Here is a 13,416-nt window from a genome sequence, read left to right on the forward strand (position 1 = left end):
CTCAGTTTCTCCCGCGTAAAGCAGGAGTACAATACGTAAACCACAGTCAGGCAGCCAGGATGAATAACATCTCTGTGCTTTGCGACCTCCTGATGAGAAACAATTTCCTTTCAATTACAGGCTGGCTTCAGGCAGTTTTCAAGACAGTCGTTGACGAGCAGGACCGGCTTCTCCAGTGGAACAGCAATTCACATCTAACTGCTTCTTCATTGACTCCGGTAGGCCTCTGACAATTTATTCCAGTCACAAACCTGGAACAGCTCAAAAAATAACTTTCCAAAGGCAAGCCCCTTCCCTCTCGAAAGTCTCTCCATCACCACCAGGTTCACGTGCAGTTTAACTTCAGGGGACAGCCACGAGATAGACCATGACAACATCGGTTTAGGACCACTCTTCTACTTTCTCTTCTAAGAAAAAGATCAACTCCAACTGCTGTCCCAACGAGGAAGAGCAAAACTTTGCAGTTAGCCCTGTTTTTCTGTTTTCTCCATTACCCTTCCCTACAAGGCTGAGAGGAAGGCCTGTCACCTCCACCAGCATAAGGCTGCCCGACACCTACTTCCTTCTGCGCAACCACATCGCAGAGACCAGTTCAACAGTTTACAAACACCTCGCTGTTCCTCTTACAAGGGAAGGAAAAAAAAAATCCATCCAACATTTGCAAATGTGTGTACGGAGTTGTCAGATGGCAACTACCGGACTTAGAGAGGTGCCACCAGGCAGACAACACTGAACTTTTCTGGAAGGCACTTCAAAGGGCCGGGCAAACGCTTGCTGGTCACTTGCCCAAGAGCAGGAACGGGCCAGCTCCAGCTCCAGGCCTTTGCTGGCACCAGTGTAACAAGCCTTTCTTCTCCTCTCTCACACATCTTTGAGACGTGTCTTTGAGAAAGCTGACTGCAAGCTTTGACTTTGCCTGCCCGACAATCTGAAGGACGGAGGGTGTGTGATGAAAAGGCACAGATGGGTCATTCAGAGGGGCAGGTTTTTCAGTTTGGCAACTCACCATCGCAGGGTCCCAGTGAAGATCCCAGTCTGAAGGCCACACAAATCTCTTGGGTACAAGTGAACGAATCCCCAGCTTCCCCTTTCTTCCCTGTGGGGCAGGAGCATCCTCCCTGCCTCCAGAGCGACTGCAGCAGGCTGTCCTCATCGTCCTCCTCATTTTGGGCCGGGAGCCCCAGGCACGGTTCCTCTCTCGATGTCAGCACGTGGTGCCTACCTGAGCATGTGCTGCTCCCCGTTTGTGAGGCCGGGGACACCCTCTTCCCCGCGGCCAGGCAGGCTGGCACAGAGCAGCGCGCTGCTTTCGACTTAAAGGGAGCCCAAATTAACGCTGCAAAGTGAGTATTAATTATCCTGGCACGAGCAGGCTGCGAACACATGCCGACGCAGCGCGCTTGCCTCTGGACAAACCGCTCCAGTCGTGGAAGCCAAGCGCAGGAAGTGAGCGTATTATGGGAGAGGTGTGTGGGAAAGGAGGATTGCAGCGCTGGGGACTGGGAGCAGGAACGGGTGCCAGGTTCCCACAGCCATGCAAACAAAGGGGAGCAGTGGGCCTGGATGCAGCAGTAAAAGATGTGCCCAAGCGACCATCTTGGACCTGAAGCTCCGCCAGAAAAAGAAGCGGCGGGGCCACTGCGACCCTCTGCTGTCCCCTGCCTTCCTCCCTCTGCTCCATCACGCAGGTGTAACCCCAAAGCCTCCAAACCCAGCTCTCTCAGCAGAACGTGCCTCGCCACCCCACAACCCATTTCCTAGCCACACTCCCCGGCCCCTGAACCACAGCACAGCCACCATGGACACACGGGGCTGCCCCAAGAGCAGCGCGTCTCCAGGCTGCACCTCTGTCCTCACCACCTCTCCACCTCCCGCTGTGCTTGCTCCTAAATCATACCCACAACCCAAGCCACGCTGCAAGACAAGGGCTGAGCTGAAATCAGGATCTCAGCATCCTGATTCACCAACCACTCACTACTTTCCCAGTGCTGTGCGGATCACACAGCTCTGGGTTATTCCACAGCGTCTACTCTGCAAGCACTTACGTGATTTAACGGGTACAAGGGCATCCATGGCAGGAATTTATGAAAAGCAGGCAGCAATAAACATTCTTTTCTTTAACGGAGCAAAGGAAAGAGACGTGAAAGTCCCTCCTCAAGCTGCTACGGACAGGCTGAAGGCTGGTTAGCCTTTGCTATCAGATCCAATAAAGGCAGTGCTAAATAAAACAGTGTCTGGAGCCAGATATTTGGGTTAGTTTTTAAACAGACGGAGGCATTCCATCCTTCCCCGCACTGAGAAAACTCTGGACAAAGTCTTTTTGTCAGGAAGTATTCAGATCAAGGCCTGGTGTTCTCCAGGGCTTGCCATCACTGCACAGAGATCTTCAAGCAGGCAGCTGGGTGGCTTGGCTGGAAGGAGCACGGGGGGAGCTGGTTTCCCCAGCAGGCCAAAGGACATTCATGCCCTCAGTTAGCAGAGGGCCTTCTCCAGTTTGCTCAACAGAGATGCCCCCACCAACAGGAGACAAAAGCCTGCCTAGGTAACTGGAGCGCTAAAATCCCCACGAGGGGACAGTGCCCAGCACGTAACCAAAGGATGCGAGTGGCCAGAAGGCGAGTCTCTCTGGTTCTAAAGGGCAGCTTCTGGGTTAGGCACTCAGTCACATACCAAACACAACCAGGAGGGCTGGACAAACCGACAGGAAGCTGCAGTTTGGGATCTCCGCTGCCTGAGATATCGGAGCTGTTTAGACTGCATGATACGGTACGGGAAAGGACACAGCTCGAGGAATGGGGTTTGAAGATCAAAGCTGAAACCTCAGCCTTCCTCACACTCTCTTAAAGCAAGTCACAATCTTTGCTGGTTTCTCAGTTTAACCCACTCTGAAATTGCAATCATATTTATCTGCCTTACTTATCTGCCTCTGGGATGTTATATTTAGCAATGCTTGCAAAGCACCTTGGGAGCCTGCAGTGGAAGGGGCAACATACATGTATATATAGATAATATAGATAAACGCACAAAAAGAGTCTTCTGACCTCTTGTGAAATCTTTACTGCTTACTGTGCAGCCCGAGCCAGAGGTCTGCACCAATATTACCGTCACCTAGTACGCCTTGCATTTGTGAACAGCTCAGCCAAAACAACTCAGGCCAGCATATCTCCTGCTCGGCTCCAAGCTGAAAAGGTCCCTTGTTTCAGGAGAAGAAAACCCAGCATGTTTCTGCAGTGGTCTTTTAGGATACAGATGTGAGAGAGAAGAGATGGGGAAGTCGTTCCAGGGATCTGGCCCATGTCCAGGCGGAGGGTGTTCTCAAGCACCGATAAGATCAAGGCAAGAGCACAGGAGGTTTATGTTCCGATTTAAAATTCTTATTTTATTTTTTTACATAGCAGAAAACACCTCTCTGATCAGGCAGTTTATCAGATTGGCCTTGAAATCCTTACTCTCTCCCTGCATGTCCCAACAAGAGCTCTTAAGACACCCAGGGGCTTGCCAGTTGTGTCTTCTGCCCACCTACTGCTCCTGAGATAAGCCCAGCTCCTGCTCCTGAGATAAGCTCCATCAGTCTCATTTAGAGACTGCAAGCAGGAGTTCGGGAAGGAGGAACAAGATACGTGACAGAATCGCGACCCTCACCCCAAGAGGCTCTGGACAACTGAAGACTTGTATTATGGACAGATTCTGGAATTACAGATAGATTACGGAGACCGACCCCTCACCTCGCACTGAGGCATGCTATGCTACGTGCACCCATTATGCACAGATCCATACTTCATACGCACGCTGTCACCTCTGATTTGTCTCTGTGTGCCTGCCCACAGGGCCTCATTCTCCTGATCCATTATCCTTTACTGGGGGCGGGCAGGCAGAGGGACAGGAGGGAGATTTCTTTTAATACATTTTTTCCTCACTTACAGGCCCTGACCTCTCAAAGCTGTTATTCCCCAAAACGTTTCAAACGTGACTGAGCTGCTGCACATTTGGGAGATTTATTAACCTGTCTGAATCCCTCTAGGTTCTTAGACTTGTCACATCACTGTCTCATCATCCCACATAAGAACTGCTGAGCAAGTGGAAAGGCTGCAGCCTAACACCATCTGAGCTGGCCCCCAGGAAGCTTAAGTACAGGGAACAACGACAAGGTGGCATCTTAGTGTTCAAACAGCACATGGAAAAGCAAAAGCCAGCCTGGGTCACCTGCTCCAGAAAGGCTCTCTAGGAGCACGATAATTTCCAAGGGCTGAAACAATGTTCCAGTGCCAGAGAGCAAAGACAGGGCTCCTCCATCTGACTTTCATCTGGGAAGGTCTTCCAGCAGAAGAGGGAAGAACAGCACGGCTGGGATGACGCAGGAGAGAGCATCACCTTGTGTCCTGACATGCCAGCAAAGCCCCAAGACATCAAGGCAATAAAAAATATCAGTCAGGAGGAGGGTATTTTTAAAAGCATGTGTTATCTCACAACCACATGAGACACTGTCCTCACCAACAATAGCATGAGAATGCTTCACTGACATTACTGCGCTAAGCATGTCTACTGGCTGGCAGGTCACTGCCACCATCACCCTCACACTGGAGGGAAAAACAAGGCATGCAGGGTGCATACGTAATCCTTTCTTCTTCAAGGTACCCAGCAGCAGAACCATGGGAAGAAAGCACGGATCTCCGATTCACATCCCTTGCAAAAGCACATTAGGCAGCACTGCTTCTCTGCCTGCCCTTCAGATCAGTTTGTTCACCGCATCCCCATCCAGTTCTACTCTGTCTGGATGTCACTGCCCACCTCAGATCAGTAAGAGGCTGGATGCTCTTCACCCGAACTGAAACAAGAGCGCTTGTACACCAGGGCTTCCCTGGGCTACACAGACACAAGCAGCAGACTGGTTCACATGGTGACGTTCTTTATTCAGACACACAGGCAGTTGTCAGGTTCCTCCTGTAATCAACTCATTTGTGAGGAGATCTGACTCCATTTCTTCCACCCCCATCACAGCAGCGCAGTCACAACGCCCAGCCTGTGTCACCAAAGCCTCAGCAGCAGAGAAGCAGGCCTCTCACCTGGCCTCCTGCTACCATACTCTGCAAGGGGCCATGTTCAGGAGGGCCTCAGCTCAGAAGAACCCTCCCAAGTGTACCAAAGTCCCTGGTGTGCTCACAGTTTCTGAGGGCTGGGCAAAAGCCAAAAATCACAGAATGGCTGAGGTTGGCAGGTGCCCGTGGAACAGGCTCTAGTCCAAAACTCCTGCCCAGAGCAGGGTCGGCTGCAGGATGTTGCCCAAGACTCTGCCCAGGCATGTTCTGAGTATCTCCAAGGACAGAGACTCCACAAGTTCTCTGGGCAACCTGAATTTCCTGTGTTTCAGTTTGCACCCATTACCTCTTGTCCTGTCCCGGGGCACAACTGAGAAGGAACGCTGTGCCAAGCACGTCTTACCGCCTGGATTGAGGTTTCCCTTTGTGTGCAAGCACAGCATCACCCTTCAGAGGTATCGACCTCCCTCAGCTGCTTCCAGAGCTGAGGCACAATACTCAGCCAGGGGCCTGCTGCCTCCTCTCTGAGCTGTGTACACAAGTTCCCACAATCACTTGAAAAATGGAAGCAAAAACGCTCCTCTACCTAACAGCTCTGCCACCAGGACAGACACTGAAGTACCACACGCTATCGTCATGGAAACCGCACGAGCGCCTCAGGTAGTGCTGTCCCAGCCCGGCAAGGCTGGCCAGAGAACCGCGGATGCCGTGCCATCTGTCAGAAAGGTGCCCTCTCAGTTTCTGCTGTTTATTTCAGCGTGAGCTGACGTGAGCTCAGTAGGGAGCAAAGGGATAATTCTGTCCCTCAGGTTCTCCAGGGGTTCTCAGAAAGCCGCAGTAATGAGTTCAGGCCCTGGGGAACCACCCCGCCGTGGTGTCCCAGTCCAGGGACACCCAGGCAGAACCAAAAAAAAGAAAGGAAAGCACATGGGGCAGGGGTAAAAAGAATGCGATAAACACATTGGACTAGGACAGGATTAGACTGCCAATAGGTCTGAAGGACAGGCACCGTCTGGGGAACGCTCACAGGGTACAGGAGGAGACAGCTCCACTGAAAACAACTGAGGCAGGAGCACAAGAGAATACAAAACAGATCAGGATTTGTTGTGCAGTCAGAAGGATCAGGTCATGGTGGGACTGCTGGAAGTCATGAAGTGCTATGGTAGAAGGTACACGAGGAGTCCAAGACACACCATCCAGCTCTGCTCCTGCTCTAGCCCGCCCCTCCTGCTCCTCCGCCTCTCAAATAACCAAAGTCACCCCCAAAACAGTGGTGGGCAAGGGCACTCCCCAGCTGCATACAAACACACACGAGCACTTCTGGGTACACAAGGGCATCAGCCCCATTTCCTGCCAGGCAAAGGGTAAACCCTGAGGGATCCCAGTCTGCCATTTGCCCCTCTTGCAAGACATTGTTGCTGGCTATAATTACTGCAGTAGTTTTATCACAAAGGATATCTGTTTTCTTCCCCCTGAGCTGGTTTTGCCTGCATATCACAAATACGTGGAGGATCATAAGGGGCTCGGGAGACCGAGGCACTTGTTTTGGCTACAATGTGCAAGGTCATATACACTTCTCCTGCAGTGCCATCCAGCGCTGACTGACAGAGAGCCAAGGTACCAACACAGGAGATGGGGTGGTTGAAAAGTCAGGGGTGGGGTACTAGACACGAAGACTCGGAGGTGCAGACAGCATGAAGTACAAGCAGGAGAGTGGGAACAAACCTAGACCAGCTACGTGTGTGTGCAGTCAAGAATGCAAGATGCTCAGACACTGCACTGCCATCCCAGCTGCAAAGCCATCCAAGCGATCTAGCACTCTCATCCGGCTCTTGTCACCCAGTCCCACATCCCATACAGCTCTGCAGACACCACTGCAGCACACTGTTACAGTCCCTGTCCAGAGCTGTCTACCACCAATGACACTCACTCCTGCCAAACACCACTTGCTACCCCAGATCAGCACGTTTGGTCAAGAAGGATCCCAACGACACCCTACAGGACAGCTATGCATAGCAGTATGAGTTCATCACAGGAGACGTAGAGTTTCGCTCCAAGGAAGCTTTGAACCCACGGCCTCCAAAATGGAAAATGCCTCTGTATGATTAGCTTCATCAGCACTCAACCTAAATTGCTACTACAGTCTACATACTCCAGATCAGCAACTTTTGTTATGCAGCTGATCAAGCCAAAGGAAACCTCCAGAAATAATCTTGCAGGTGTAGATGTTTGAAGACATCACCACATTCAGATATTTGTGGGAAGATGAAGGAAGTGCACCAGTAAAGGGCAACTTACACGAATTTTAATTACTCTAGTCTTCGTTCCACAATTCTTCTTGAGCAGCATCTTCTGAAAGAGAATTAGAATCCAGGGATTAGTAGCAGTAGCATGAGGGAACAGAAAGAGAGAGATTGTAGGGAGCCTCTTTTCATCAATATTTAATTATCAAACAAGATGGATGGATGGATGGTTAAGTGAGATATGAAAGACAGGACTAAGAATTATCAGAAGTGGCCATCAAGCAATCAGCCGAATCTGAGATTCTCTCGCCCAGCCTAGACAGAGTCCTTTGGCAGTGGCTGACACCCCAAGTTTCAAAAGGAAGTACAAGGAATGCCAAAGAGGAGGAAATGAAACAACTGCCTAAAAGGAAATTTCTTCCTAACTTCTGTCAATTGGTAGCTAGACTCTGCCCTGAAGCAGGTGAATTTATCTTCCTTTTATGAAGAAAAAAATAGCCTATTTAATGTAAATGTGGACGTTCCCATTATTTAACGGTTATTTTCATTATGTTTATTTCAAATTACAAAAGAAGTAAAAAGCACCTGCCCACAGCCCTAAAACCCTTTGCTATATGCTGTAAGAACCATTAAAGTCATCATAACGTATGAACCACACAATTTAGCAACCAGGACATACTTGAAACAGTAATTACTTCAGTGTAACTACAGAAATACATGGGTGAGTTGCAGCTCTATCCCAGTTCTGAGGCAGCGCTCTGAAAGTTGGCAAGTGAATAAAATCATTCTTTCCCCTAAAAAAAAAAATCCAAAAAAACACTCAAAGTGGAAAAACAAGGCTTGAAGAGAAAACACGTTCTCCATTAAAAGTACTTCATTTTTTATAGTGAAAAACTTGGTGATGGGGACACGATAGGAAGAAACGTCTCCAGCAGTTTTTGAAAGAAATAATAGATTTTCCTAGCTCCTGACTGTTTTCTACAATTTCTACTTGGAAGGCTGTGTAAAGGGTGGGAAAACACTTCTCCCTCCACACACACACACACTTTAACAAAGCAACTGAAGTGTTTTTCAGATGACATTCCTACGACAGAAGACCTGTGGAAAAATGTCCCACCATCCTCCTAACACGGACAGTAAATAGCAAGATCTTCCTATTTCCTTGCTTCTTTTGTTTGTAGTCTTCTTGCTTTTTCCAGTAAAAGGACAAGATAAAAGTAACAATAAAAGACTGGAAATACAAAGTTTTAAAAAAGAAATAATACAGTTATAGCACCCCCCCCCAAAAAAAAAAAAAACAAAAAAACAACACTGAAGACAGTGCTCAGATGAAATATATAATTTTTTTTCCAGTAGAATATACTTGTGCAGTGGGAATCCCACTCCTCCAACAGCTTCTGTCATTCTGTGCTCCACAAACACATTTTTACAGTGCTAATCCACACAGTCACCCAAAATTTGGAAAGGGGACTGGAAACCCACACACTCTTTCTACATGCGCTAGCCTCTCTGATCCAAAATCCATCCCTCAGCACGCTTGCAGCGTGCATGTGTGTCTGGAAAAAAGACAGACACTGCAGCACATCTTGAAACTTGAAAATGGGTACTTTGGGGTCTGAGAAAAATGCAATTCATTGTCCAAGCACGCATGGGGACGAAGAGAGATGCTGTAAGGATTTTGAGATTTTTCTTTTAATCCTTCTGCAGGTGAATCCCAATGCTGCCTTTTGTTATTCATCAAGGGACTCACTTGTGGCCACAGCTGATGCCTCTGCCCCTAGGTCTGCACTGGAAGCACAGGCTGCCCTGTCAGCGCAGCCCCAAGGCGTCTCACCTGAAAGGACACCAACAGGTCTTAGCACAAACCAGGTAGGAGGAGACACAGGGAACTGCTGGGCTGAGCTAACCCAAGCCTGTGCTGTCCAGCTGAGCAAGTAATTCTCTGAGAATTCCTATAAAAACGCAGGGCTCTATTCCCAGCCATGCGGAAAGGCAGTTACTGTGAGTCTGGTATTTACTGGGAGGTTACTGCCTTTTTTTTTTTTAAGTCCCCCTGTGACCACTCAGTGAAAAGACCGAGGAGCATGAAGAACCTGGTGGGGCTGACAAACTACAGGGTGCTGGGAAGGGTAATATGAAGAGTTGTGAGGTCTTGCTAAGTTTTGTTCTCTCTGTAAGCTTTTCTTCTAAACTGGCTGAAGCCCGAAGGACTGAGGGGCAAGGCTGTGACACTGCATTCCACAAGGCCTCAGCAGCACCACAGGATCCCCTGCCCAACGGGGAGAAGCACACACCTCCCAGTCCAACCCGCACCAAGGTCCCATCCACAGATCCCCTGAGGACTCCATAAGGGTGCCACAAAACACACTGTTCCCAAACTACAAATTAGCAGAGGCAGCAAGACCTTCAATGTGTACACCCTGGCCTCTTATTAAGACAAATAAGGAGGAACAGAGACAGCAATTACAGCTGTGCAGCTACCTTTAGAGAAGATGACAAAGAGTGACTGAAAAGTTTGAACTTAGCCGTGGGTGGATGACAAGCTGCCAGACTCCACCAGGAGGAATTCAAGTGCTCAGCTGTATCCTAAGATCTACGCTTCTGGCAGAAAACGGAGGTGCCCTTTTTGCTGATGCTGTCATGAGGAGCTTTAATCATATACGGATCTTAATGCTATTTGCTACAGCTCAAAGAGGTTACATTGTGTAGCAGGAGCACAATATCCTACCTAACAATTTGCATTAGTTAATGGTGATCTCTGGTGTGCCTCCTGATGGACTCAGGAGTAAAATCAAAACATGACATCCCTGCATTTACAGGCTGTAAAAGCAGAGCACAAGCCTCAGCAGACGAGGCCGTCTGTAATAGACGGGTTTTCCTGCATCCACTTAGACTGGAAGCACAACACCACCACTTGTGCTGCACTCTTCAAGCATCACTGCAAAGGTCCAAAAGTGTCAGAAGAGACACAACAGCGGGAGGAACAGAAGGGACAGAGAACAAGCGAGCCACATGATCCTGCAGCTGAGAACGAATAAATAAGCAGCCAGTTATTGAATGTTATTCTATCTAATCAAATTGCTTCCACCTCACTTGTAGCCACACGCTCTCTGCGCCCACCATAGCAAAGCCATGCTTTACAGACAGTAAGCTAAGCATCTTTACAGGGTTACCCATCCCTTGGTTTTCCCTTTTCTCTCCAAACCTGAACACAGGCTTTTGGATGAGGAAACAGCAACGCTGTGGAGCCTAGCAACAGCTGGGGACTTTCCACGGCAGCCTCTCCTCATCCTCCCTCAGGAGACCTCCACGTGACAAGCCAGCCACGAGATGTAGCAACTCATTAACTCCTATTTGCATAGATGCAGGCAGAGATGAAGTACCATCAGTTTGGCTACATGACTTGCAGTAGCCTAAAGCCAGGAGTGACCAGCCTGTAACAAAGGTGACACATTCAGTTTAGTAGCCGTGGAATTATTCCTAACTATCAGAGCAATCCAGAAATGTAGTTTTATTTCCTCGTGTTATTTTTCAAGAGCTACGACACGGAGAAGAGCAGAGATTTGCTGAAGGTCATGGAGAATATTAGTAGCAGAGCTGAGAATAAACGGTAGGGTTTGGTTTCTGAGTCTTTCTTCCACCTGCAGAAAAGGAAATGGAAGGCACAGAGGCAGCGCCTGTGCTCAGCCTCCCTATTTCAATTCAAAAGTCCCTCCCACTGGTCTCAAACAGAACCGTTGGCATCAGAGCTGAGACCTACAACTCGGGAGCACTATTATTTACATGATGGAAAGTTTATTTTACGATCTGCTGTGGCTTCTACTTAAAAGGAGGAAATGACATGACTAAGGAAATGTGGAAAGTCTTTTTGAGGGCACAAAAGTTATGCCTCACTCTAAAAATACAGCGTAATTGGAACATTTTAGGGTTAAACTCCCAGAAAACAGCAAAATCAGTTCAGGCTAAGAACCCTCCCCCACCAATCCCACCTCCTGTTACACAAATGCTCTCTGCTCATAAACCAGTGACTCCCTCCCTCTTGATAAAGTTGCAGGGATTGGAAGTGATCATCTAGAGGCCTGCATATTTACCAAGTAACACACTAATGAACCCCTGAACTGGTATGCGTAGCTTCGTGGCACAACCCTGCCACATCAAAATATCACACTGACAGCAGAGACGAAACACCACCCCTGCCCCTTCTCAGAGCAAAGCCCTCTTATTCAGCCTCACTTCAGGAGAAATCTCCAATTAGGCAGTAGTGCTTGAAGTCCTCTAACACTGATTTGAGCAGTTCTGAACCTAACCCAGACATTAAGTGCTGCATGCATGTATTTGCTTACAGACACAAGCTACTGTGTCATCAAGAGGACTGTAATATATATTAACAGACAAAATACAGGTATTTTTAAGGCAAGGTCATTCTAGGAGTAGCATAACTCTCAAGAAGGATGAACTTACATCACACTACTGTGATTCAAAAATAAATATTTAAAACTCTGACAATGAACAGTTCAAAGGCAGGCATCACAGCTTAATTTTCAAATATTTAAGTTTGGACAATCTCTTGAATCACTGTACAGTGCAAAGTATCAGCTTGTATATTAATAAACACCCTTCGTTTTACATCTGCTTTTTATATGCAGGTTTCTGTTTTTATAATGGTTTCATTTTCACCACCTCCACAGGACAAAGCAACAGTTCTATTGCCTGCTGATTTTATTATTATTATTACTAATTTAACCTTATCATCTGATTGTAGTTTTAAACCTAAGGACCTGTATACAGTTGGATGCAGCTTAAATATTAATATTTTTCACAAACAAGTTTAGTTGATTTGGTGCAAGAGCGCATAGGAACTTTCAGTTCAATTTAACCCATCACTTAATTTATATTAAATCAGCACACTTAATTTTGAGTCACCATCCCTGGAGGTCTTCAAGATACATGTAGATTTAGAACTTAGTAGCATGGTTTAGTCGTGGACTTTAGTGATAGGTTAAAGGTTGGACTAGATGACCTTAGAGGTCTTTTGCAACCTGAATGATTCTGTGAAATGCTACATACTGATACACAACCAACTCGTTCCAACTTAAGAGGATTTTCCAGAAGTTTTCACTTGTTTAATGAAAAACATTTCAAAATAATAATAATAAAATAAGCCTGTGTTCATTAGATGTACTGTAACCTTACTCAAAACCCAGTTTTTAGAAGAACATCCAGCAGGACAACCATTGTGCCTTTCTTCAGTTTTGCTGAGGACCATCCACAGAAGAACTGGTACACTTTGACTGAAGGCACGGATGTCTGACACTCATTGGCATTTTAAAGCTTTTGGCAGCACAAAGTTTTAAGCAGACTAAATCAAAAAAAAAAAAAGTCTCCTCAGCTCTCTAACTCGCTTTGCTTCCATGCTGTTAACACTACCAGCCAGCTTCCCAGTTGTCCCCAGTCTTCCAAAAAAAAAAAAAACAGGAAAAACACGGCAGTCAAAGCTTGAGTGTCTATCACAAGAAATAAACATAGATGATGTGGCTTTGTTTGAAAAAAGAACTGAAAGAGGAAGCTCTACAAAGCGCCAGGAAACATCACAACGTAAAGAGAAATTGCACTCCTTAGGGCACAGCAGAAGGCTGAGGTGAAGGGAACATGGGAAGAAAGAAACCATGCCCAGTGATGCAATGTCCATAAAGAGAAAAACCAACAGAAACCCAATGAGCCACCTTCTGGGCCTGGCCGTGGCTGAGGCAGGGAGAACGTGCAGAGGGGTAAGGCACAGGGCAGGGGTGCGGGGGGCTGAGGAGGCCAGGCCCTGCACAAAATGGCTGCTGTGCAGCACACCTGCTCCAGTCCCACCTCCATCTTACCCTGTGGCACGGGGCGGCCGGCTCAGAGGGCCACAGAGGCAGGAGGCCCCTGAATTAAAGGAAGGGCATGGGCTAGGAGCAAGCAAAAGACTTTTAAAGCTATTTTATAGGCTGACGATGGACTTTTTATTTAAATTCCTTGGCACTGAGAAGTGCTGCTAGGAGATGAGCATCACCCAACATGTCCACGCACCTAATCCCTGCAGCAGGGCAGCATCAGGAGGCTCCATTTCAGCCACAGCCTTAAATCACAACTATCATGTCAGAGGC

General features: G+C 47.8%; 1 protein-coding gene across 2 annotated transcripts in view; it reads right to left on the minus strand.

Moving 5' to 3' along the window:
* LOC121067218 overlaps positions 1-13,416 on the minus strand; it is a 56,579-nt gene that overhangs the window by 8,060 nt on the left and 35,103 nt on the right. Inside the window, exon 4 of one of the 2 annotated variants that reach the window (XM_040551419.1) lies at positions 7,335-7,388. The exons of the other annotated variant lie outside the window; for it this stretch is intronic. Coding sequence (XP_040407353.1) covers positions 7,335-7,388 — 54 coding nt within the window. The remainder of the gene's footprint in view (positions 1-7,334; positions 7,389-13,416) is intronic. 2 annotated transcript variants of the gene reach the window in all.

Source organism: Cygnus olor, chromosome 3 (assembly GCF_009769625.2).
Source record: "Cygnus olor isolate bCygOlo1 chromosome 3, bCygOlo1.pri.v2, whole genome shotgun sequence".
Lineage (NCBI taxonomy): Eukaryota > Metazoa > Chordata > Aves > Anseriformes > Anatidae > Cygnus > Cygnus olor.